The sequence below is a fragment of the Mus pahari genome, chromosome 1, assembly GCF_900095145.1.
Source record: "Mus pahari chromosome 1, PAHARI_EIJ_v1.1, whole genome shotgun sequence".
Lineage (NCBI taxonomy): Eukaryota > Metazoa > Chordata > Mammalia > Rodentia > Muridae > Mus > Mus pahari.
In genome coordinates this window covers 8,584,916-8,609,005 of record NC_034590.1, presented here as the reverse complement: position 1 = coordinate 8,609,005, position 24,090 = coordinate 8,584,916, and the positions used below count along the sequence as shown (strand labels likewise).

At 47.2% G+C, this 24,090-nt stretch overlaps 2 protein-coding genes across 3 annotated transcripts in view; one reads left to right on the top strand and one right to left on the bottom strand.

Annotated features, from left to right (window-relative positions):
• Window positions 1-6,216: 6,216 nt before the first annotated feature.
• On the top strand, window positions 6,217-11,660 carry Pdcd5 (programmed cell death 5). Its single transcript, XM_021212290.2, is given in 7 exon segments — window positions 6,217-6,332; window positions 6,334-6,381; window positions 7,530-7,567; window positions 9,228-9,289; window positions 9,922-10,013; window positions 10,972-11,043; window positions 11,489-11,660. Coding segments are annotated over 7 exon segments (381 nt in total). The 5' UTR covers window positions 6,217-6,314; the 3' UTR covers window positions 11,540-11,660.
• A 2,705-nt stretch (window positions 11,661-14,365) lies between these two features.
• Ankrd27 (ankyrin repeat domain 27) overlaps window positions 14,366-24,090 on the bottom strand; it is a 50,245-nt gene continuing 40,520 nt past the window's right edge. For both annotated transcript variants that reach the window (XM_021195091.1, XM_029540481.1), the window contains 6 exons: window positions 23,343-23,462; window positions 20,675-20,836; window positions 19,083-19,194; window positions 17,246-17,324; window positions 16,987-17,059; window positions 14,366-15,598 (listed from right to left, as the gene is read on the bottom strand). In XM_021195091.1, coding sequence (XP_021050750.1) covers window positions 15,368-15,598; window positions 16,987-17,059; window positions 17,246-17,324; window positions 19,083-19,194; window positions 20,675-20,836; window positions 23,343-23,462 — 777 coding nt within the window. In that variant the 3' untranslated portion in view covers window positions 14,366-15,367. The remainder of the gene's footprint in view (window positions 15,599-16,986; window positions 17,060-17,245; window positions 17,325-19,082; window positions 19,195-20,674; window positions 20,837-23,342; window positions 23,463-24,090) is intronic.

The window sequence follows — 24,090 nt, the reverse complement described above, 5'->3', positions numbered from 1 at the left end:
TTGGGCTGTTGAGGACAGGGTCTCACTATGTGGCTCAAGCTGCCTTGGCTTACATGTAACTTAGGCTAGCCTTGAATTTCAGGATATTCCTGCCTCCATTTCCCTTATTCTGGTGTTACAAGTGAGGGCATTAGACCTGTTGAATGCGTTTCTAAAAATCACCTTAAATTTAAGATTTCTTTCTGAACAGATCAGAGTTATGAGATTTAAATATAACCGGGGGTTGGGGGTGGGAGAGATGGAACAAGGTCAAGGTCAGGACTGTGTCAGAGGAGCTGACCGAGCCTTGGTGCTTAGAGCTGATTCTGAGTGCTTGTCACTTGTGCTCCCAAGGACTGAATATGCCATCGCACACTGAGTAGACATAGAATAGCTCATGCATCCATCCATCCATCCACCCACCCATCCACCCATCCACCCATCCATCCATCCATCCANATCCATCCATCCATCCATCCATCCACCCATCCACCCATCCATCCATCCACCCATCCACCCATCCACCCATCCATCCATCCACCCATCCACCCATCCATCCATCTATCCATCCATCCATCCATCCATCCATCCACCCATCCATCCATCCATCCATCCATGCATGTAGTAGGTTGGTCTGATGCTGCGTGTATTCTAATGCTAGATACTGGCTTCTCAACAAGTACCTGGTTGCCCCCAACAAGTAGATCCTCAACCTACATCAAGTGATGCTATGTGAACCTTGCTTCCCAATTTAACTGGTCAATAAAAGGCCAGAGCCTGTGATTGGGCAGTGGAGGGAGAGAGGTGGGACTTGAGGATCAAGTGGGGTGGGGTGGAGGAGTTGCAGGTAGTGGGAGGTGAAGAAAAAAGAAGACAGAGGTGGTCGCCATGAGAGGAGATGGACCATGAGCATGTGGCCAGGAGAAACAGCATGTGACAAGGGACTTTACAGCTAGAGAATAAGTTAGTAGAGCTCCAAACTTGCCCAAGTGAGGCTTATGGCTTATAAATAAAAATACCTGGCTTGTATGTCTTGTATAGGGGCAAGCTAGGATTCTAAATTCCTTCTCTGCATGCATTCATTATTTTAGGTTTTAGAAGGTTTTAGATTGAGACAGGATCTTGATATGCACTCCAGACCTCAAACCCCTAATCCTCTTGCCCTGGACATGTAGGTGCTAGGATCACAGGCAAGCATTGCCATACCTGTCCATTTATATGTTTGCATATCTATGTCTTTCTGTGTTGCCCAGCCTGGTCATATAATGTGGTATAAACCACATTATAGAGTAAACACTAATTTTCTGTGGCTGTGATAAACACTGTGGCCAAAAGTAACTCCAAAGGAACAGGCTTATTTAGCTTCTACTGTACAAGTTAATCACTGAGAGAAGTCAGGGCAGAAACTCAAGGTAGGAACCCAGAGACAGGAACTGAAGGGCAGATGACAAAGGAACACTACTGACTGGTTTGCTCCCAGTGGGTTGCTCAGCATGCTTTCTTATACAGCCCAGGACCACCTGCCCAGGGGCAGCACCACCCACAGTGAGCTGGGCTGTCCCTCATCAATTATCAATCAAGAAAATGCCCCATACACATGCCTACAAGACAATCTGATAAAGCATTTTCTCAATTGAGAGACCTGCTTTCCAGGGGACAATGGCTTGTAGCAGCCTTGTAAAACAATCAATCAATCAAACAAACAAACAAAACCTAACCAGAGCACTACACTAAATTTACAATATTATTTTTGCATTATTTTGCATGTTTTTACATTATTTTGCATATGTGTACTTGAGTGTGTACTTGTGCATGTGGGTGCCCCCCAGAGGCCAGAAGGTGGTATTGGATGCCCCAGAACTGGAGTTTTAGAAGGTTGTGAATCCCTGGGATCCTGGGAACCAAACCTTGGTCTGCTACAAGAGTGGGCAGTGTTGTTAACCAGGAACCCATCTCTCCAGTCCTGTAAGCATAACTTTTAGACATGTCGGGTGGAGAGCATATGGTTGACTTTACTGTAGTGGCCTGCAAGCAGACTTGCCACTTCTCCCAATCAATGGCCGTGTTGTTGAAGAAACATTCGTCAATTGGGATCTCAGGCTCCGTCATCACTAATCAACTGCTCACACACTGAGTGTGATGTGGGACGGGAGTCCATTGCTCTGTTTGAAAGATTATACAGAAAAAGCACCAGAAGTAAAGAGGCCAGGGAGGGGCTTAACACACCGCCCTGCCAGGAAGAAGTCCCAACTAGGCAATCTAGCGTCCATCTCCAGCTGCTGGGGCCGGAGACTGCCCGGCTGGCCCGCCTCTTGCATTTTCCCTCTGTTGGAGACTTTCATGCGGCCTGCCGTGACGTAACTGATCAGCTGAAGCACCATAGCTAAGAGACTGCTAGCAAGCAACCATGAAGGCATGAACCCTGAGGATGGGAGGTGAGAATCCAGCACGCAGCAAGGATAGCACTGAAGCCCCAGCTCACCCACCAAGCTGGCTGAAGCTTTCTCGGAGTGAATCCACGCCTATGGACCCAGAATGAAGCACGGGTTTACAGCTGCAGAGACAGATGAGGAAGAGTAAGGCATTGTCTTTGAGGACATTCCGTGTGGCACAAAGCAACTGTTATGGGTCTTCTCTGCTTCGTAGTGTAATGAGGAACTCAGTCTCTTTCGGTAGAGTATGGCTCCCTCTGCTGCTGACAGGAGATGGCCAGGGCTCTGCTTCAGGGGACTTGAGGACAATTAAGCAGAGAAGATGGCTTGCCCAGGGAAAAGGATGGGGATAAGCATGACAGAGGAACCAATGGGTGCTGGGATTGCTGGCCAGCTGCTGTCACATAAGCAACAAGCAGTGACATCAGTGGCCAACACAAGGAGGCCATGAAATAGCTGTGTATCACCTGTTTCTACCAAATGCATCCTTCCATCTTTCCCTCCCTCCCTCACTCTCTCCCTCCCTCCCTCTCCTCCTCTTTCCTGTTTATGTATGTACATGTCTATATGCTTTGTACATCAATGGTCTCTGAACTGAAACACTCCCTCTGGAAGGGAAGGCTCATGAGAGTCAAGGCTCATGCCTCTGCTACTTTTTGTCAGTGATAAAACACCATGCCCCAAAGCAACTTATAAAAGGAAGAGTTTATTGGGGCTTATGGTTCCAGGGGAAGAGTCCAAAATGGCATGTCAGTAGGTGGCTGGAGGAAGAAGCACAAAGACCATATCTTCAGCCAGGAACGTGGAACAGAGTCCAATCAGGAAGCAGATAAGGTTTTTTAAAGCCCCCCGCCCCCCACTGATGCACTTTCTCCAGTGAGAATATACCTCCTAAAGGTTCCATAACCTCCCCAAACTGCACTACCAATTAGGGACCAAGTGATCAAATACATGCATCAGTGGTGCACATTTCTCATTCCAACCACTACAGAAGTAAACAAATGTATCATGTCTGGGAGAATGAAAATTTGGGGGATTCTGGAGGACTGTTCTCCAGTAAACATCTGGCAGGAGGGGGACCCAGGGCTGCGACCTTCATGAGCCACAACTTCCCATGGTGGGATGAACTTTTCAAAAAGCCTGCTCTTTGAGTCATTCTCACTCTTGGGAGTAACCCTCATACCTACTCCCGTTGAGAAGCCCAGTAAAAACCCAAATGGTTCACAAAGTTAGACTTTGGTGGGACTCTTGCATTGATCTGTCTTTATGGTTTCCTTTCTGGGCTGATAGACGTGTATATTGTGCTTCCCTAGAGAAAATCTGCCACACAAGAGTGTGCTTGTGTGTTTGGACGTGCGTGCATATGGAGATCCGAGGTTGACATTGGATGTCGTCCTCAATCATTCTTCACTGTATTTTTTGAGACAGGGTCTTGAAATGAACCTGGAGAGCGGCACTTTGGACCGACTGGTTGGGTCTGCCTCCCCAGGGCTGGGATTCTAGGCTGTATTCAGATTGGCTTTTGAGAGGAGGAGATGTTAATGCAGGTCACCACACTTAGGTGACGGGCACTTTTACTACCTAAACCATTTCCTCAGCTGCAGATGCTTGTGTTCTGACCTAGTTAATAAATGGTGACATTTACCAAAGTAAGGAGAAGTGGAAGGGACAGCTGGTGAAGAAGTCAAGGGTTAACTAGAGGTATGTTGAGTTTCAGATGCTATTAGAATTATGGAGAGGTTGACACAGGTATTTGTTAGAGAAAGGTTAGGGGGTGTAGCTTTGTTGGAGGAGGTGTGGCCTTGGATGGGTGTGGTCGTGGAGGGTGTGGCCATGGAGGAGGTGTGGCCTTGGAGGAGGCGTGTCACTGGGGCACTGAAGTTTCGAAATACTAGTTATCTCAAGCAGTGCGAGTTCAGCTGCTGTTGCACCTTCTGCCTGCCTGCCTGCCCACCTGCTCATTACCATACTCCCCACCGTGATGGTCACGGACTCTAATTCTCTGGAACTGTGAGCTCCAAATTAAAAGCTTTCATTAATGGCCTTGGTCATGGTATTGTATCACAGCAGTAGGAAAGTAACTGGTTTAGGGTTTCGATTGCTGTGAAGAGACCCCATGATCACGGCATCTCTTATAAAGGAAGGCATCTGATTGGGGCTGGCTTATAGGCTAGGAAGTTTAGTCCATCATCATCATGTCAGGAAGCATGGTGCAGTGCAGACAGGCATGGTACAGGAGAGGTCGCTGAGAGTTCTGCATCCAGATAGGCAGGCAGCAGAGAAAGTTACACTGTGGCGTGAGCACATTTGAAACCTCAGCGTCCCAGAGACACACTTCCTCCAACCATAACACACCTCTGACAAGGCACACCTCCTAACTGTGCCACTCCCTGAGAGCCTCTGGGGACCATTTTCTTTCAAACCACCACGGTCCCTAACACAGCATAGGTCCAGCAATTCCATCCATGGGTATATATTTAAAATAACTGAAGGCAGGATTGCAGGCAGGCACTTGTACACATGCATTGATAGTGGCTTTACTCACGCTAAGCAAAAAGTGAACAAGGTTAAACTGATAAATACATCTAATGTGCTTTGTACAGTAAATATGTTCAGCCAGGAAATAATGGAATGGGGGAGGGGAGAGCTGTTTTGGTTGGAGCCAAGGTCTCACTATGTAATGGCAAGCTGGTCTTCAATTCCAGATCCTCTTGCCTCAGACGCCCCTGGACTGGCAGACTTTGTAGGCACACACCCACCAAATCCAATCAAGAATGAAGTTCTGTCTCATGGTACAACATGGATAAAAACTTGAAGGTGGTATATGATTGGTCAAATATGCCAGCCATAAATAAATAGTGCTTGAATAGGCAATTTTATACAGAGTATTGTTTTATAATGGGAACCAGGGGTAATAAATAATTTCTATTTAGTGAGTGGGTGCCAGTTTGTAATGATGAAAAATTTATAGAGAGAGTAGTCATTGCTCAACAGGGTGGATGTAGGTATATGGGCTAGAGGGATGGCTCAGTGGTTAAAAGTGTGTATTAGGCTTCCAGAGCACCAGAATTCAATTCTCAACACAATATCAGGTGACTCACAATTGCCTGGAACTCCAACTCCAGGGGTCCAATGTGTGTCTCCTCAGGCTCACTCATCCCCCATCTCTCTCTCTCTCTCTCTCTCTCTCTCTCTCTCTATATATATATATATATATATATATATACACATATAGGTATATATACACATATACCTATATGTATATAAACATACATATATATGATTCTTAAAAATTTACTTTTTAAAAATTATAAAAATGGTTAGATATATTTGGAAAAATTAAAATACATACACCATAAGCAAATCACAGGATTGGAGAATTGAGCAGTTTTTTTTTTTCACCCACTCCACCCCATACCGGGACTCTCACTCCCAAATCAGGGTGTGTGTGTACTGCCACAGTTAACACACACACTCACACCCACAGCATCTTGTCAGCAAAGGCCCTGGGGGGGGGGGTTGGGATAAGGCAGACAGGGCGTCGATTAAGGAGTTTACACTTTGCTGAACTGCACCATTGCCAGTCTCTAGGAATCATTAGGGTGGGGCGTGTTAACGCGCAGTCCAGAGCCTGGGAACCCACAAGCGCCCTCTTAGAGGTCCTGCCCCCTTTCCCATCGCAGGATCGGTCCTCTGCAAGGCACCCTGGCCGAGACCCGGCAGCCCCGGCTCGGGACTCGACTCACGATGCCTGAGCATCACTCGCGCCTGCGCAGTCGAAGGCGCCGGGCTCGAGTCTCCGGCCGAAGCGATTCCAACCGAGTGTCCCGGAGGGCGGCTGCGGCTGCGGCTGCGCGACCCCCCGACGGCCGCTGCGCCTGCGCGACGTGGGACAGCCGCGCCATGGCGGACGAAGAACTCGGAGTCGCTGAGGAAGCAGAGGCTGGCCGAGCTGCAGGCCAAGCATGGAGTGAGCGGGCGGGCGGGCGGGCGGGCAGGCGGGGTGACGCCCTCGCCCCAGGCACAGGCTCTCGGCGTTTGCTCGTGGGACCCCGGCTTCCGCGTACCCCATGGCTCCGTGTGTGTGCGCGCGGGGATGGGGGTGTCCCCGGAGGTCGCCGCAGCCTCCTCGGCTGCCGTAGGGTCCCTCGTGAGGCTTGTGCGGGTTGGGGTGTGCGCGCCCTCGAGTCACCCCCACCCCATCCCCCAAGTCTCGGTTTTCGCTGCCGTCGAGCCTCAAGCGATCCCCGCCGGGATTGGGGTCTCCTCGGATTGGGGGGGATCTTGCCAACCGGAAGCCCGCGCTGTGTAGAGGGGGATCCTCTGAGCTCCGGTGCGGGGGACGCCGCTCTGACAGCGCCTCTCCGGGCGGGAGTCGAACCGCGGACTCCAGAGATGGTGCTCAGCCCCTGCGGTGCCGTCCAGGAGGGAGTAGCGGGGTTGTAAACTTGCCTTGGGACAAACGCCAGTGTTGGTGGTGGGTGACCTCAGTGGCAGCACCCTTTGAACCAGCATCCTTCGTGCCAAGCCAGGGTCTCTTTTTTCCAGTCTTCTCTCTGGTTAAAAATAGGGCTCCATGGTACCTGGGCCTTTTCAGGAATGTGTGAGTTCTCAAACATTCTATTAGATTGTGACTTGAGAAGCTCGTCCGCTCTTGGTGAATGTGGGGCTGGGAGTAGGGGTTAGCCTGGGCCACAGTGCTTACCTTAGCATGCCTGACACTCCCCCCCCCCCAGTTCCACCCTCAGCTCTTATTTAATAAAACGAAAGCATTGCAAATGGAAACTGATTCATTGGTTTTGGTTTTTTTTGTTTTTGTTTTTGTTTTTTTTTTGTGAGGTCCAGTTTCCACCTCAGGAACCTATTATAGCAGAAAGAATATCGAATAAGCCCTTTATTTTTGTTTTCATTTATTTGTTATTTTACTTTATTTCCAGTACAGTCTCTGTTTATATAGCCCAGACTGGCCTGTAACTTGAGATCCTTGTGTCTCCTAAGTGCTAACTGTGGTGACAAATGTGCCTCACCCCACCTTTCCCCCAACCCCTGCCATGCCTTCTGGTTTTCTCTCTTCTTTTGAAGTTCCACTCCATTAAAAGGAAAAATTATTTTTTTCAGGATCCTGGTGATGCAGCCCAACAGGAAGCAAAACAAAGGTATGGGCTAGAACTGGAACTTTCTGGAAGGGTGGTTTCACAGATTGAGTTTTTCTCTTTTATTTAGTAGTTGTAATTAGTTTGTGACTCTTAGTGACTCTCAGAACCTAGTGATTTTCTAATAAGTCCACTTGAAGTCCCTTTTGAGTTTGATTCAATAAATACCCACGGCGTTCCAGTAACACCTTACTTTGAAGTTCTGCCTGAACATAACAATAGAATAACCTCATAGGGATTCTAGACCCAAGGCCTCCCCATGAGCGTTCAGTGAACTCTGACTCACTCTGCTGCCTTACCCTGTGTGTGGCAGAGCACTGTCACTCAAGTACAAGCATGCATTTGCTGTGACTGCTTCACAGCCTGCTTTTGCCGCTGCTGTTGTTCGGGGTGAGTTCAGATCTGAGCACTAAGTCAGGAGGTCCCTTGTTCCTCACTCTTTAGCAACCTGCACGGTTAACCCCTTGAAGTCCACATTCTCAAAGGAGGTTGTTTGGTTTCCCTCTCCACTCAGGACTCTTCATCTGGGTCTCTCTTATGCTTTGAGCACATAAAGCCAGTGGTGGCTCACGCCTCTGCTCTCCCTGCTTGGGAAGCAGAGACAGAAGGATCTCAAGTTCAAGGCCTGGCTGGATAGCTTAGCAAGACCCTGTGTTAAAGTGATTTTTTTTTTTTTTTTTAAAAGAAGAAAAAAAATAAAGAGGCTGGGAATGTAGCACAGTGGTCAAGCGTTCCCCAGCATATGCAGAATCCTGGGTTCAAGTATTGATATGGAAAAACAGTCTGGTGTGTCTTAGGGACCATAGCATCTTAGATTCAGGAACTCTTGAGAAGGTGGCCTAAGGACATAAATTAAGTCTGGTGCTATGAGCCCTTGATAATAGGCATAACCAGCCCCAGCTGTCCCTTAATTCTGCTAGACTGTATCTGTCTGCTACTGTCTTTCGTGTAGTGTGTTCCTCAGAGAAAAGTTTTAAGTCTCCTACTTAGAGTACTGGTACAGTCCAGTGGTCCTTCCACTCAGGAGGCTGAGGAAGGAAGTTGAAGAATTTGAGACCAGCCTTGGCTACATAGTGAATTCTGAGCCTGCTTGAGCTCTGTAGCTAAACCCTGCCTCCAAAAAGGTTTGAAAGCAGTGTGCCACAGTTCCTACTTGAGTATTCAGGAAGAGTTACAGTTTCACAGGATCTGGTTCTGCCTGGGCCACAGTGTTTCAGACTCTCCAGAAGTCTCTGCGTCCTCCCTAAAGAACGTCCACATCTGTAACATCAGGCCCGTAGCACCTGTCACACTGGATACTTACTGTTGGTAATGGTCGCTGCACTAGAATACCACTTCATTCTGGTAGGTTTACATCCACAGCTGGCCCCATGCAGTCTGAACTGGAGGTGTCTCCTGGTGGCCTGCTGGATGGCTCAGGGAGGAGCATTTGCCACCAAGCCTCATGATCTGAGGTCAAGCTTCAGGACCCGCATAGTGAAAGGGAAGAACTGACTCCCCAAGATTGTTCTGTGACCTCCACATGTGCACTGTGGTGTGCCCACCCCACACCCCAATAAATACATAATGCAAAGATTTTTAAAAGAGACATTGAATAAATGCTTTGTGCATTCAGATGCTGACAGTTTAGTTCTAACCTTGTGTGACCTATGTTTCGTTGTAGGGAAGCAGAAATGAGAAACAGTATCTTAGCCCAAGTTCTGGATCAGTCAGCCCGGGCCAGATGTAAGCATCTTCCATTTCTTTTCTTCCCATAACATTGGCCTGAGGTAATTGGATGTGTAGATACCCATGTGAAGTCACTGCTTTGATCAGAGAGAGTGTTTGTAAGAAGTATGGCGTTTATAAGTCTGACAGAGATTGTTTTTACAATTGAAACACCGTTCCCCACGAAGGTGCCCCTTGAGAACATTTTTCAGAAAAGTTTGTAAGGATCGACTCTCGAACAGAGTCAGTCACAGGAGTGTTGCTAGTTGTCAGGGTCACGGGAGCTAGGAATCGATTGTATTCTGGGTGTCTGGAGCTTACATACATAAAATCTCAAAGGAAAACTATAGAAAGGAGCCAGTCAGAATACAATAGCACGTGTAGAAGAGCTGTACATTATCGGAAGCAGGAAAGCATGGAGATTAGGACCTGAAAACTGGAGTTTAGTCTTGGCCCTCCTGCCATTGAGTGATGTGGCTGAACTCTGGTGGTCTTAGAAGGCCTAGCCATACATTTGGCCTTACCTACCTTTTGCCTGTTGGCAGACATAAGCTTGTGAAATAATACTTTGGAAGTGTCAGGTATAATTAAGGTATAGTTAGTGTATTTAATCTTAATGCTTTTTGGCATATGTATTTTTTTCTTTTTAGTAAGTAATTTAGCACTTGTAAAGCCTGAAAAAACTAAAGCAGTGGAGAACTACCTTATACAGATGGCACGGTATGGACAGCTAAGTGGGAAGGTAAGTCCAGGCTGCCTGAGCAGCACGCGGTACATACCCACAGTATGAAACCTTGGCTCAGGGCTGGTGGGTAGCGTGGCAGCTACAGCGCTGCCTGTCTTGCAAAAGGCTGGAGCTTGCTTCTCAGCGCCGTATCAGGCAGCTCACAGTGCCTGTAACTCCAGCTCCGGGAGACCCAGTGCTGCCTTCTCATCTCCACACATGCATGGTGTGTGTGTGTGTGTGTGTGTGTGTGTGTGTGTGTTTCTTTTTGAAGCAAAGTACTCATGCACAGAAATTCTTAAAACTTAAAAATCAGCTGTACCAAGTAATTTTCATATTTGAATATAGAATTCTTATTGACTCCAAAAATGTTTAAAGGAGAGAATGATCACTGTAGTGTAAATCTTAAGGGAAGACTGCATGTTCAAAAATGCTCGACTTTCTCCTTTCCTGGCATTGTGTGGAGCATTGTGTCAGTGGGACCCAGTGACTGTTAGTCTCCTGGCTTAAACTATTCTGCACTGGAGATAGGGTTTGCCAGTACCAATTAAATTACCACCTGTATGCAGGTTGTATAGTTGTGAGGGGAGTTGAAGTCCTTGGTTCGGGTGTGTGTGTATGTGTGTGTGTGTGTGTGTGTGTGTGACCAGAATTATATTTGGGAAGTCTAGTCCTTAAGCTTGAGTGGCCACACAGAGCCCTGCCTGCACTCGGAGCTAGAAAGAACTGGGTCTTTTTTTTAGGATGCTCTCTCTAGGGTGGTGTGGGCAGAGGTAGCACATCTATGCCTGTGACCTTTCACACAGTGGTTGCCATTGCCTTGCTAGCAGTGACAAAAGATGGCCTTAAGCTGCTCACTGTCCGAGCCCTCTGCTCCTTCCTCCTCCTTCGGAGAGCTCTGATGGCGACTGGACAGTTCTGACAGTGCTTACAGTTGCTGATTGCTTTGAAACCCTGTTTTTCTTTCTGGTTATAGGTGTCAGAACAAGGTTTAATAGAAATACTTGAGAAAGTCAGCCAACAGACAGAAAAGAAGACAACAGTGAAAGTAAGTGTGTGGCAGAAGGTGGGCGAGGGGGTGGCGTTTCCAGTTGCCTGAGCTGTCCAAGTGCCTGTGAGCTTTTAGACATCTTCATTCTGCGGTGTGGTTGGAAAGGGAGTGCCTATTCGCAAAGAGAGTGATTGTTAACACTTCTTACCTCTCACACCTATCCCTCTTCAAAGTTATACACACAAAAGCTCACTTAAGTAATAATGTTTTTCTCAGAAAATCTGAGAAAATTTTATAAAGTGTCTGATGGCCAGGTGGTGGTGGCGCACGCCTTTAATCCCAGCACTTGGGAGGCAGAGGCAGGCAGATTTCTGAGTTCGAGGCCAGCCTGGTCTACAAAGTGAGTTCCAGGACAGCCAGGGTTACACAGAGAAACCCTGTCTCAAAAAAACAAAACAACAACAACAAAAAAGCATCTGACATTGCTTTAATTTCCCCCTAGTTCAACAGAAGAAAAGTAATGGACTCCGATGAAGATGACGATGATTACTAAGAGCACGTGCTTAGGTGGACTTACGGAGCAGCATCTAGGACAGTCACCACCTTGTAAATGTTTACTTTGTTCCCTGTCTATATATGCCTTTTGAAAAATAAACTTGTACCTCAAACTCAAACAGTTTGGGTGTTTCAGAGTCCCAGGCAACTCAGAAGAAGGTCTGCATTCTGAATGATTCTTTCCCCTTCTTACCAAGAACTTTTAAATGGTGGCAGTGCGAGTTTATCCTTTGCGGCTGGGATGTTAACATGAGGAGAAATAGAAGCTGTGTGCCAGCGTGCTCAGCGGCCAGAGATGGCAGGGGAACGAAACCCTGGCACCAGATTCAGCTTTAAGATCTGAGCACATCCCGCATTCTTAAGGCAGGGATGTCTCCTCCTCTGCCAGGAGCTTCTCAGAATCTCAGCTTTGGATTTAATTTACTGTTTAGAGCTGTTGGCTGTGTATTACCAAACAAATACCACTGGGATCCAAAACAGCTAAAGTGACACTTCTACAAAATATCTAGGAGGTCCCTGTGGTCCCTGTTGAACAGTGAAAGTGACATTGTCTACAAGAGCAGGCAGGAGTGACGGCTGAGTGAGCACAGAACACACGTTGGGCAGCTCACAACTACCTGTACCTCCAGCTCCAGGGGATCAGATGCCCTCTGGCCTCAGAAACCTACACACGAGCCCCCTTATAAGCACACACATACATGATAAAAAAAATTCAGAGAAAGAAATCATCAGTTTGTGTTCAGGACTGCACTGTCCTACTTAAGCCCACTGAAGGGTTTTGTGGGCACTTGGTCCAGATGGTTTTTTGTCCTATGATGTTTGGGGTTTGCTGTCACTGTTTTTAAGATGGTTTCATTGTGTCTAAAGCTAGTCTCAGCTTACCATGTAGCCAAGGATGACCTCAGACTCCTGATCCCCCTGCCTCCACATCTCTAGTGCTGAGATTACATAGGTGTAGCCCTGCACCTGTTCTGTGTGGCGCTGGGAATTGAACACAGAACTTGAGCACTAAGCAGACAATGCTAACTGAGGCACATTCTCCACCCTGCCAATGACTTCAGAAATGACCTGTGGTGCTTAGTGTGCTTCATGAAGGCTCTATATGAAATGCTGGAAAGACACTTGACACGTAAGTTTTGTTACATGTTTCTGTACATGTAACTGACTGGCTGAGGTGTGTGCAAGGACACTTGGGGCTGGAAAGTTGGCTGTTTGTACAAGGATGTGGTCCTGAAGACAACTCACGTGCTCCATGCATTCACTGTGGGCGTGAAGCTGGCAGTGCGTGGGGGTGCAGACAACACAGAGACTTGAACACTGCTCCTTTTTAATGGCCCTGTCAAGTTTTCCTTTAAGTGGGGAAAGCAACTGGAACTTGCAAGGATAATTGGTGTAGCCTACTCTGTTCCTCACTGCAGTGATTTAACAAGAGATGAGCCTGTGCCTGAGGAGTCCGCACTGGCGAACTGGAACACTTCAGATGTGTGCGTCTGCCTCCTGAGATTCTCTGCACTGACAAACCTCGAGTGAGTCCTGGAGACGAGGCAGCAGATAGCAATAACGTGGTTTTGTTAAAAAGGAAGGGCTAAAGCTGGGCCTGGTGGCGCACGCCTTTAATCCCAGCACTTGGGAGACAGAAGCAGGCGGATTTCTGAGTTCAAGGCCAGCCTGGTCTACAGAGTGAGTTCCAGGACAGCCAGGGCTACACAGAGAAACCCTGTCTCGAAAAACCAAAAAAAAAAAAAAAAAAAAAAAAAAAGGAAGGGCTAGAAAGATGGCTCAGGCGTAGTGAGCACTGCCATTCCTGAGAGGATCTGGATGGGATTCCAAGCAACACAGGGTGCCCCACAGCCACCTACAACTACTCACAGAGAATCTGATGCCCTCTTTTGGCCTAAGTGAGCATGGCCTAAGTGCCACACAGACTGAGAAGCAGGCAAACACCCATTGTCATTAAGTGGAAAGTGGGAGAAAGAAAGGTCAACAAACTCAGAGCATTCACACACATTCTATCAGGAGGCTGCGTTCATTCTTCCCTGTTCCGAGTGTGTGGGTACAGGCCCGTAATCACAGCTTCTCAGGAAGCTGAGGGGATTGGAATAGAAGTCCAAGACCAGCCAAGGTCACTTAAGTGTCACCTGGAAAGGTGCCTGCGAGTACTTGAGAACGGTGTATGCCACTGACCCATCAACCCAGAGCAGTTAGATGGGCGATGGTCTGCTCCTGAGTGACCCGGATGTGCATCCCGGTCACCCTTAAATACAAAAGACTGTCCTTCCCGTGAGGACTGTTTCCCACGCAGCACGGGGTTGCGCAGGACCATCCTTGAGTCAAACTACCACTACCACTACCATCACATGAGCTGTGCCCGCGTACAAAAGACTGCAGCTAGATTTGTTGACTGTTACTGTTCCTTTAGGGAAGGGGTGTGTGTGTTGGGGGGTTGGGGAACCAGGGGACCCCCTGCTGAATGTCTACCCACTACTCCAGCCAGTTGTGTCCAATTCTGCTGAAATTGCACACAGCCTCAGAGAGAGGCTACAGTATATACAGGGAAAGACTAGGGATGGGGCTCCATCTCCACAGGCAGGAGACCTCATCCGTGCTGGACACTGAGCTGCTGGTGTGACCTCGCACTCACTGCCCTGAAGGAGGCCTAATAAACTCAGCGATTCTCTAGAGTAATCCCATCTTGGTTTGTCACTGGGATCCTGGAAGGAACAGGCACATCCCATCTCCCCCAGGGAGAAACTCTAACAACATGTTTCCAGAAGGGTCACTGAGAAACTACACAACAAAATTTAAAAATGGCACGACACAACCAAGAGGCACAGTTTACTGTTTTCTTTTCCATCATTTGGCACATATCCAAGGCACATTAGAAAATTAGAAATCATAAATTATTTTGTAGAAAAATAATCAGCCCCTCCCTTCTATACATTCACAAGTGTTTCCAATAGTGTGCACAAAACCATTTCCCCTTTACAAAGTCCTTTGAAAATGGACTCGGGATGAACCCATGTCTGCAACTTTAGGGTCAGGAACATAAAAAAATAATAGAATCTATAGAAAGCTATAAAAAGCAATCAATGGCAACGAATTCTAACTTAAACTCTGACCTGGTTTGTGCTCTAAGTTTTGAATTTGAATCAAAAGACTTAAGATGTGCCAAAGCTGCTCTCTAGTAACCATCCGTCAGGTGTGCTGTGCTGGGGGCGGCTCTTCACGGGAAGGAGAGCGAGCAGAAATTCACACAGGCAAACGTGCAGTGACCCAGGGAGGGGTCTATGTTGTTGGGAAAGTGACGGCCAACTTTTCCCATACACGTGGTGTAGAGCAAGGCAGAACGGTAGGTCCTTTTCACTGGGACGGACATCAAAACAGCATTCGGGGATCTTCCAGTTCAAGGGTTTCCAGGTTCCGTTTCTTCATCCCGACGGGATGCTTCTCTGCTTGGCATTCACGGTTCCTTAAGAACGGCATTGCTTCTCTGACATCTCCTGGACATGGGGATCCTTCTAGCGTAAGGTTTGACTACTTATCCACCTCACAGACATTTAGCACCTTCCAGCCAAAGGAGGTCAGAACTGGTGGTGAAGCCTCTGCCTGTGACCAGGAAACCCAAATGCTGCGATGGAGGGGCTCGGCCACTCCCTCCCGTTCCTTTTCAAGTATGTGAGTTAGCTTTGAAGAGGAGAGGGTGGTAAGTCCGAGGGGCTGTCTCTCAAGCTGGTTAGTGGAAGTATGCTGAGTTCTATACTGTGTTCATGCTCACCATCTTACTGTGGACTCGTGTCTCCGTAGCAGATTCACCAGTCCCTTACTGCTAAGACTGAGGAACACCAGCCTCGTGGGTGGTCGGGTGGACAGTCACCTCTGGGACCTGGAGTGTGGCTGCATCGTTGACCGTGTGTCTGCGGACCATCGGCCGGTGTCCTGGAGCAGCCTGTCTCGACACGGGCTTCTCTGGGAGCCCCTTGTTTCCTTCCTCAGGGGTCTGATACCTGCTGTGGTCTGACAGGTCACTCTGCTTTCCGAGGACCCTTTGCTTCTCCGGCTGAAGAAAAGATTAAACTTAGTTCACGGCTGCACTGTGCTTTTAGACCCCCAGGAGGGCAGCACCTACCCCACGCCCAAGGTGCCAGGCAATGCACTCAGAATCCCACAGGCACAGTGGCCACTGGAATGTGGCGATGGCGCTTGTGGTGCTCTGTGTGACACACAGAAAGTGCTCTGTGAGTTTCTAATCTCTGATCCTATGTGCAGTTGCTGCTCCGGCAAGGAAACCGCACAGTAAGGGCATCTGACTGTCACGTAGCAAGGGAAGGGGACACCTGACTGATGTCAAAGCTGATATATGTCCTGTCTAGGAGCAGAATATAAGCAAGGCAATGGAAAACTACATATGAAATAAGATTTATCATGCAAGCTGGACATGGGAGCTCATACCAAACCCTAGCCCTGGGGAAACCGAGGCAGGGAGATTACCATGAGTTTGAGGACAGTCTGCATTATGAAACTCTGTCTCAGAGTGGGGTGCTCAATCTGCCCCACCAATTATTGCATAAATTCTCTAAAAGGGATGCAAGCTCTGTGCATTCGTCCCAGCAAACCTGTTGGCATGTGTGCTGTTCATTCTTCCTCTTCAGCAACTCAAAAAGGCATGTGTTTCTGAGAAGCCCCACTTTGCAGCGGAACAGATTGTGTATCGGGCCTTTTCTAATTAATTCAGTAGGAAGCTGAGTACATAAAGAACTCTGTGGGGCGGGGGTGGGGGCTGGGGGATAACGTTATGTCATCTACACACACTGTCCTCATTCCGAATACTAAAAAGCAGTAACCTCTGGTCTAGTCTGCTTTCTGTGAACACTGAATCGCAGCTTCCCATGTACACGACATCCGACGGCTCCCTGACTTTCTCAGCTCAAGCCTACAGTTTTATACTTTCTGAAGACAGGGTCTCAGTATGTAGCCCTGGCTGGCCTTGAACTCACAGACATCTATCCACTCGCACCTCACAAGTGCTGGGTTAAAGGCATGTGCCACCATGCTTGTCCAGAGCTGTAGCTGTAAATTTACTCCTAAGCCCACACTCTTGTCTGCTCCACTGCAGAGCTTAAGTCTTTTTTTGTTTGCTTGTTTGTTTCTTAAAGTCTTAACTGTTGCTAATTCTTTCAACGAGGTAGATAAGAAAATGAAGGTGACTGTTGAGAAATGTCCTTTGTCAGTTTTTTATTTTTATTTTTTGGTTTTTCAAGACAGGGTTTTTCTGTATAGCCCTGGCTGTCCTGGAACTCACTTTGTAGACCAGGTTGGCCTCGAACTCAGAAATTCGCCTGCCTCTGCCTCCCGAGTGCTGGGATTAAAGACGTGCACCATCACGCCCAGCTACTTTTTTTTTTTTTTTTAAAGCTTGGTCATAGCCCCTACTGTGTAATCACTCACCTCCTGGAGAGAATGTCCAGCGAGATCAGGCACACTTCTATCCCTTCCCATAGTCTCCCTTGATGTCCTCTCCCTGGGATGCAAGACCAAGTATTAATCCAAAACAAAGTTAAATATCTGGTAAGCCCGCTGGCCACAAGATGGCAGCATTGCATGAGCAGTTAAAGCATCATATCTGCCAGCAGTTCCTGAATCCCAATCCACCCCTGGGAAGCCAACCATGGCATCTAAACCCAGTCAACTTGAACTAGATACTCACTGGGACCGCCCCCCTGGGTTAATGAGGCAAAACTGTCTCCTAAGAGGTTCCTCTGGCAGGTTGTACATTCTGGGGTTCCCTGTGAATAAAACAACATAACATCTGAAAACTCCATAAATAAAGGTGACTTTACAATACACACACACACACACACACACACACACACACGTTCTCTCACACACACTCTGTCACACACACACATTCTCTGATTTCCTAGTGTACCGATATTTAGAAAGCTAAGTGCCAAATCTGCTTTATAACCACTCGATGGCTATTCCTTGCTAGGCAAACCCTGGTAAGACAGAGCTGAGTCCACAGGGATGCCACTCAGCCGTAGCCAGTTGCAGCAAGGCCGCCCTGGGACTTCCTAGGAATATCAGTGGGCTTATCTACTTGTTGCAACTGTATAAATACTTGATTTTGAAAAGCTCCTAAAGCAGAATCCCTTTTAAATCTTTTAGAAAGAAAACGCTCATTCCAGGAAGTGTTGGGTAGGAATCTAATCACTATTACTCTTGGTGTGCCTGCAAACGGAAAACAAGAAGGCCTGGAGAGGCAGCTCAGTGGCTAAGGCGCTGTAGTACTTACTCTTACATACAATACAGCTTTGGATCACAGAGACACAACCACCTTGTCTCTGGTTCCAAAGGATCTGCTGCCCTCTCTGGACTCCATGAGCACCTCCACTCATGCACACATACACATGAGCACATAAATATAACTAAAAAAAAAAAAATCTTGGGGGCTGGAGATGGCTCAGTGGTTAAGAGCACTGATTGCTCTTCCAGAGGACCCTGGTTTGGTTCCCAGCACCCATGTGCAACCGCAACTCCAGTTCCAGGGCGTCTAAGGACGCCAAACACACATGGTGCACAGACATACATGCAGGTCAGGTGTAGTGGTGCATGCTTGTAATCGTAGCACTGTGAAAGCTGAGACAGGTGGAGTCCTGTCCTCACCAGCCAGGGTCCCTACTCCAGGAGCTCCAACCCAAATGGAAACCCTTGGACTGCAAGTTGGGTAGCTCTTGAGGAAGGACAGTCAAGGTTGGACTCTCACTTACACACACACACACACACACACACACACACACACACACGAACATACACATTAATACATACATACACCTTCAAACACACACACATACACTCACATACATTAACACATACACACACCTTCAAACACACATACCTTCAAACACACACACACTCACATTAATACACATATATATACTAATACACATTACATACACATCTTCAAATACACACACACATTAACACATACACACACACCTTAAAACATACACATTAACACACATACATACACTAATACACATACACACACATACATTAACACACATACATATACTAACACATTACACACACATCTTCAAACACACACATTGACATACATACGTATACTAACATACATTATATACATACATATCTTCAAACATACACACACACTCACACACATCAACACATACACACACACCTTCAAACACACACATACATTAACACACATACATACACTAACATACATTAATACATACACACACTTTCAAACACAGATAAACACATTAACATATACACATATACTAACACATTACACACATACACATCTTCAAACACACACACATACACACTCACACACATTAACACATACCCACACATTCAAACACACACACATACACTCACACATACTAACACACACACTCACACATACTAACACACACACTCACACACACACACACACACACACACACACACACACTCCGAAAGCACCACCTACCCATGATTCCCAAACAGATGGCGGTTGAGAATTCACAAGCACTTACATTTTCCCCTGATCTCAACAGTCACATAGCCCTCGGGGTCTGTCTCCTCGATGCTGTCTAGAGATGCAACACAGCCTGGCACCACCTGCAGCAACTCCATTATTTTTGAATCCTACAATTTAAAAGGGACTAAGTCACTAAGTTGTTTAAATGTTTTCTCTGAAGATTATCATTCGGGTTCCCATCTAAATGTCAATATTAGTGTGAGTGAATCCCATCCTTAAATATCTCCGCAACAACAAAACAACAATAAAAACACGTCAGGGTCCCATGACATGGCTACTGTCCCAGCATCCGAGGCTGGGCAATGACTTGAGTTCAGGAGTTCAAGCCTGGGCAACAGGGAAACTGTTTTGAAAAAGAATTCTGCTCTTCATTTAGAAGCTCTGACCTACACTAGGATACAGCCTGCACATCCCTACTACACACATTGGGGTAAGCACAGTAGGGCTGTTACTATGTGGCTACCAGGAAGCTGTTCAGGAGCCACCATTGGATCTGCAGTAGAACATCCGCATCATTCATCTTTGAAAAAGGAACAAATGAATTATTAAGCATTATCTGTTAAGTACCGTCAACCCTGACAGGCACCCCCACCCATTCAAGTGACACCTAAAATTCACCAACACAGTTTCTTAAAAAGTATACTCAATCTCTAGATTGAGACAATATTTGAAAGTTTTTCTTCTGGAGGTACTAGGGATAGTACCCAGGACATTGTACATGATGGGCAGTGGCTCTACCCCACCCCAGCCCCTCATTGGGATGATTCTAGGCAGGGGCTCTACCACTGAGCCATGCCCCAGCCCCTCACTGGGGGATTCTAGGCAGGGGCTCTACCACTGAGCCATGCCCCAGCCCCTCACTGGGGGATTCTAGGCAGGGGCTCTACCACTGAGCCATGCCCCAGCCCCTCACTGGGGGATTCTAGGCAGGGGCTCTACCACTGAGCCACACCCCAGCCCCTCCTTGGGGGTTCTAGCCAGGTGCTCTACCACTGAGCTACACCCCAGCCCCTCACTGGGGGATTCTAGGCAGGGGCTCTACCACTGAGCCACACCCCAGCCCCTCCCTGGGGGTTCTTGCCAGGTGCTCTACAGAGACATGCATTTGGCCTTAAAATTAAACAGGCATATAATTAGGTTGGATTTATAGTGACTTAAACATCTCTATTGGGTTATTTGGAGTTTAAAGCCCAGATTCACCATGAAAGGCAGAGAGGAGAGCAACTGTCTTTCTCCATGATGGACTTGCTGCTCCGGAGAGAGTAGTAAGCTGGGGATCTAAATTCTCTCAGAATCTGAGGGATTTAAAATCCATAGCTAAAACTCTCCGTTCTGCTACAGGGCTGGCAAACCCAGAACGATGTGCAAACTGCAACTTCTCAGATGTGACGGCATCTGTGTGCAGCACACCAAGGCGTCTAAGAGTAGCAATTCACGGGTGTTCCACGTTCCCTGAGGAAGAACGAGCCCTGGCACATCCAGCATGCCCCGCCAGGTGACAATGACAAGGATCTGGCCCTGCCTGTGGATGTCTGGCCTGTTCACTTAGCTCAGCACGGAGCTGCCTCCTCAAGCGCTCTCCCTCACCTGCTCGGCACAGTCCACCGCCGTGTACTGCCTCTTGTTCAGGATGTCAACCGACGCTCCATAAAACAGAAGCAGCTCCACCACCAGGGCATGCCTTCCCATCACAGCCTCGTGCAGGGCCGTGTTGCCTTTGTTGTTGCAAGCATTGATGGAAGCCCCGTGCTAGGGGAGAAACGGGACAGTACAATCCGTGGGACTGTTCGCTATAGAATGACTTAAAAAAAAAAATCACTTGATGGCAGAGTTACACGTCACGCCACACATAGAGGACAGGAAACATTTTGGGAGTTGATCTCCTCCTGGCTGTTTTTGAGGCAGGGTCTCCCTGACTTCTGCTGCTCTACTGAATGAAAGGACATCTTGCCAATTCTCCTATCCCCACCTCCTACCCTGAGGTTGGAGTACTGGGGCTATAGGTGTGAACCACAGGGCATCCACATTTTATTTTTATTTTATGTGTATGAATGTTTTGCCAGTATGCATGTATGTACATTGTGTGTATGCCCTATGGTTTTGGAGGCCAGAAAAGGGTGCCAGATACTGTGCAGCATGGGTGGTTGTAAGCCACTATGTAGGTACTAGGAACTTAGGTCCTCTGAAAGAATGGCCAGTAAGCCCAGCATGGTGGTACACACTTTTAATTCTAGCACTTGGGAGGCAGAGGAAGGTGAATCTCTAAGTTTGAGGCCAGCCTGGTCTTCAGAGTGAGTTCCAGATCAGCCAGGGCTACACAAAGAAACCCTGTCTTAAAAAACAAGACAGAAAGGAAGGGAAGAAGGGGAAGAAGGGGGAGGAAGGGGAAGGGAAGGAAAGGGAAGGGAAGATGGAAGGAAGGAAGGAAGGAAGGAAGGAAGGAAGGAAGGAAGGAAGGAAGGGAGGAAGGAAAAGAAAGGAAAAGAAAAGAAAAGATAAAATAAGAATAGCCAGTGGTCTTAATACCACTGGTCTCACTAGTTCCAGAGCCTGGGTTCCAGGCACAGAATTTAGGTAGTTAGGGTACATGGTGAGACTCTGTTTCAAAAATAAAATCTGTTTTTGAGATGGTGTTACTATGTAGCCCAGACTGGCCTCAAACTTCCTATGTAGCCCAGGCTGGCCTCAAAGTCAACTTCCTGGGTGTGTGGTTCAGTATAAAATTCTTAGAATTTAGATTTTTCTTCTGTCTTTTCCTCCAATTTTTAGGTATGTGTATGTGTTTTTCCTTTGTGCATGACTACTTAACAAACAGCCACCGATAACAATCAACAAGTCGACCTGCCTCTCAGGGCCCTAGCATTTATACACCCTCTGAAAAGTTCCCAGAACTCCAAATGTCACACAATCGCAGAAACTATCTGCAGGTGACAAAAATCACACCCCTGCTAGAGCTCGAGGCAAATCATAGTCAGCTGCTGTGGACAGTCTGAAGCAGCCCCAAGTCCTACACCTGGGATTAAAACAGAAACATACTCTTATAGTATGTCTACATTTTTAAAGAATCCAAAATTCCAAAATCCTCACTACATTTCCTCCTTTCTGTTTTAAACCGTTAATTACGCTGGGTAGCAGGAAATCACATACAGAGACATTTTCAATGAAATAAGTGCTTTTCGGATCAGTGGCCAAGGTTTTCAGGAGACCTCTCCTGCTCAATTCTGATCTTTATCAATTCTGATGGGATCCACAGCTTTCCAATCCCCAAGGAGATATGAACAAATCCACATCCCCAAAGCAAAACCTCCCCAGGCTTCCACTCTGACGTTAGCACATCCAGATGGTATACAGGATGATTGAATTCCACAGTTGCTCTGTAACCTGTCTCTCTTTTGCTGGGTGTTGAGGTTTTTCTGTCTGCTTAATGCTCCCTGGCTGACGAGAGGTGATTGGTTGATACTTTTGCTATGGGGCTTCAAGCCAGGTCCCCAAGGCTGTTTCCCAAAAGTAAGAAATATCCTTGGATATCTCTCTTGGATCTACACTCACTGGTCCAATGGCAGCCCTTGCCACATCGCCTGCACACCCTAGGTATAGAAGCCTAGGCCTTCTTTCTGGTTTATATTTATAAAAAACCATTGACCTTAGAGATGCCTTGTTCACAATTTTGTTGCTAATGACCAAATTTCCCACCTAATATTTTGAGAGCTGAGACCTTCAGCAGCTTGGTCACCGCCTCTGTGCAAATGATAACAATTGCCATAATTAAAGCACCAGGAATTCTGGGATCTGAGCCCTCTAGCTATAGCTTGTTCTCTGCTATTAGCATGGCACATGTTAGAACCAATATCAATTGTGTCCCTTATCCACTTGTCCATAGATGCCGCCCATGCCTTTAATGGTTGAATAACTTTTTTACATTCTATATTGGAATTTTCAACCTCCAAGGACTCTATCAACACCAAATTCCAAATTCTCACTGCACAGCTCTGTGGTTGAGAGTGTGTACCACTCTCGATAAGGACTGGATACACTCCCCAGCACCCACATTAGACAGCTCACAACAGCCTGTTAACTTCAGTTCCAGGGGACCTGGCGCCCTCTTCTGGCCTCTGTAGGCATTGCATGTACATGGTATACATACATGCAGGCAAACACACACATACACAAAAATAAAAATTAATCTTTAAAAACTAAAAACACAAAAATTGCTTAAAAGGTAAAAAAGGCAGGGTGTGGCAGGGAGGGCTCTTACCTGTAGCAACAGTGCAGCGACTTCATGGTGGCCAGCAGAGCAGGCACAAATGAGGGGCGTGTTCCCACTGAGGTCCTTTTTGTTAGGTTTTGCATTGGAATCTAAGAGACATTTTGCCACCTAGTCCAGAGAAGAAAAACTTCAGTCTTAATGATAACTCAGGAAAAGAAATCTCTCCTCTCAGGTGAAATGGGCCCTCTGGAGCAAGGGGATGAATAACAGGGGGCACTCTCCTCTGTGGGGGCCTGCTTAGCTACCTAAGGAGAGTTGTAGCCATTGCTCTCAACACATGGTGGGAAGCGGGCTGCTGGGTATCTAAGAGAGATGCAGACTGGAGACATGGCCTGTCTTTAAAACCCCACAGTGGCGCTTCTAAAGGTCATACACACAGACAACTTCCCAAAGAAAACACACTTTAGGAAGCTAATTGGTTCAAAGCCAGATGTGAGGTCACACACCTGTAATCCCTGCACGCAAGAGGCTGAGGCAGGAGGATCGAAAGTTTGAGACCAGGCTGAGTTACATATGAAGACCTTGTCTCAAAACAAAAGTTAGTAATTGCAAACTCTTGAACCGCTATATAAGGCCTTGACTATGATTTATAAAACACTAAGCTATTTTGCGTAGATCTAAAGGTAGTATAGAGGCCGGCACCTTGGCAGAGGAGACACATTGTTGCCGGGGTCAGAAGCACAGTGATAGTTTTATACCACCCAGCCTGAAGGGCAGTGGGCAGGAGCTCCATTGT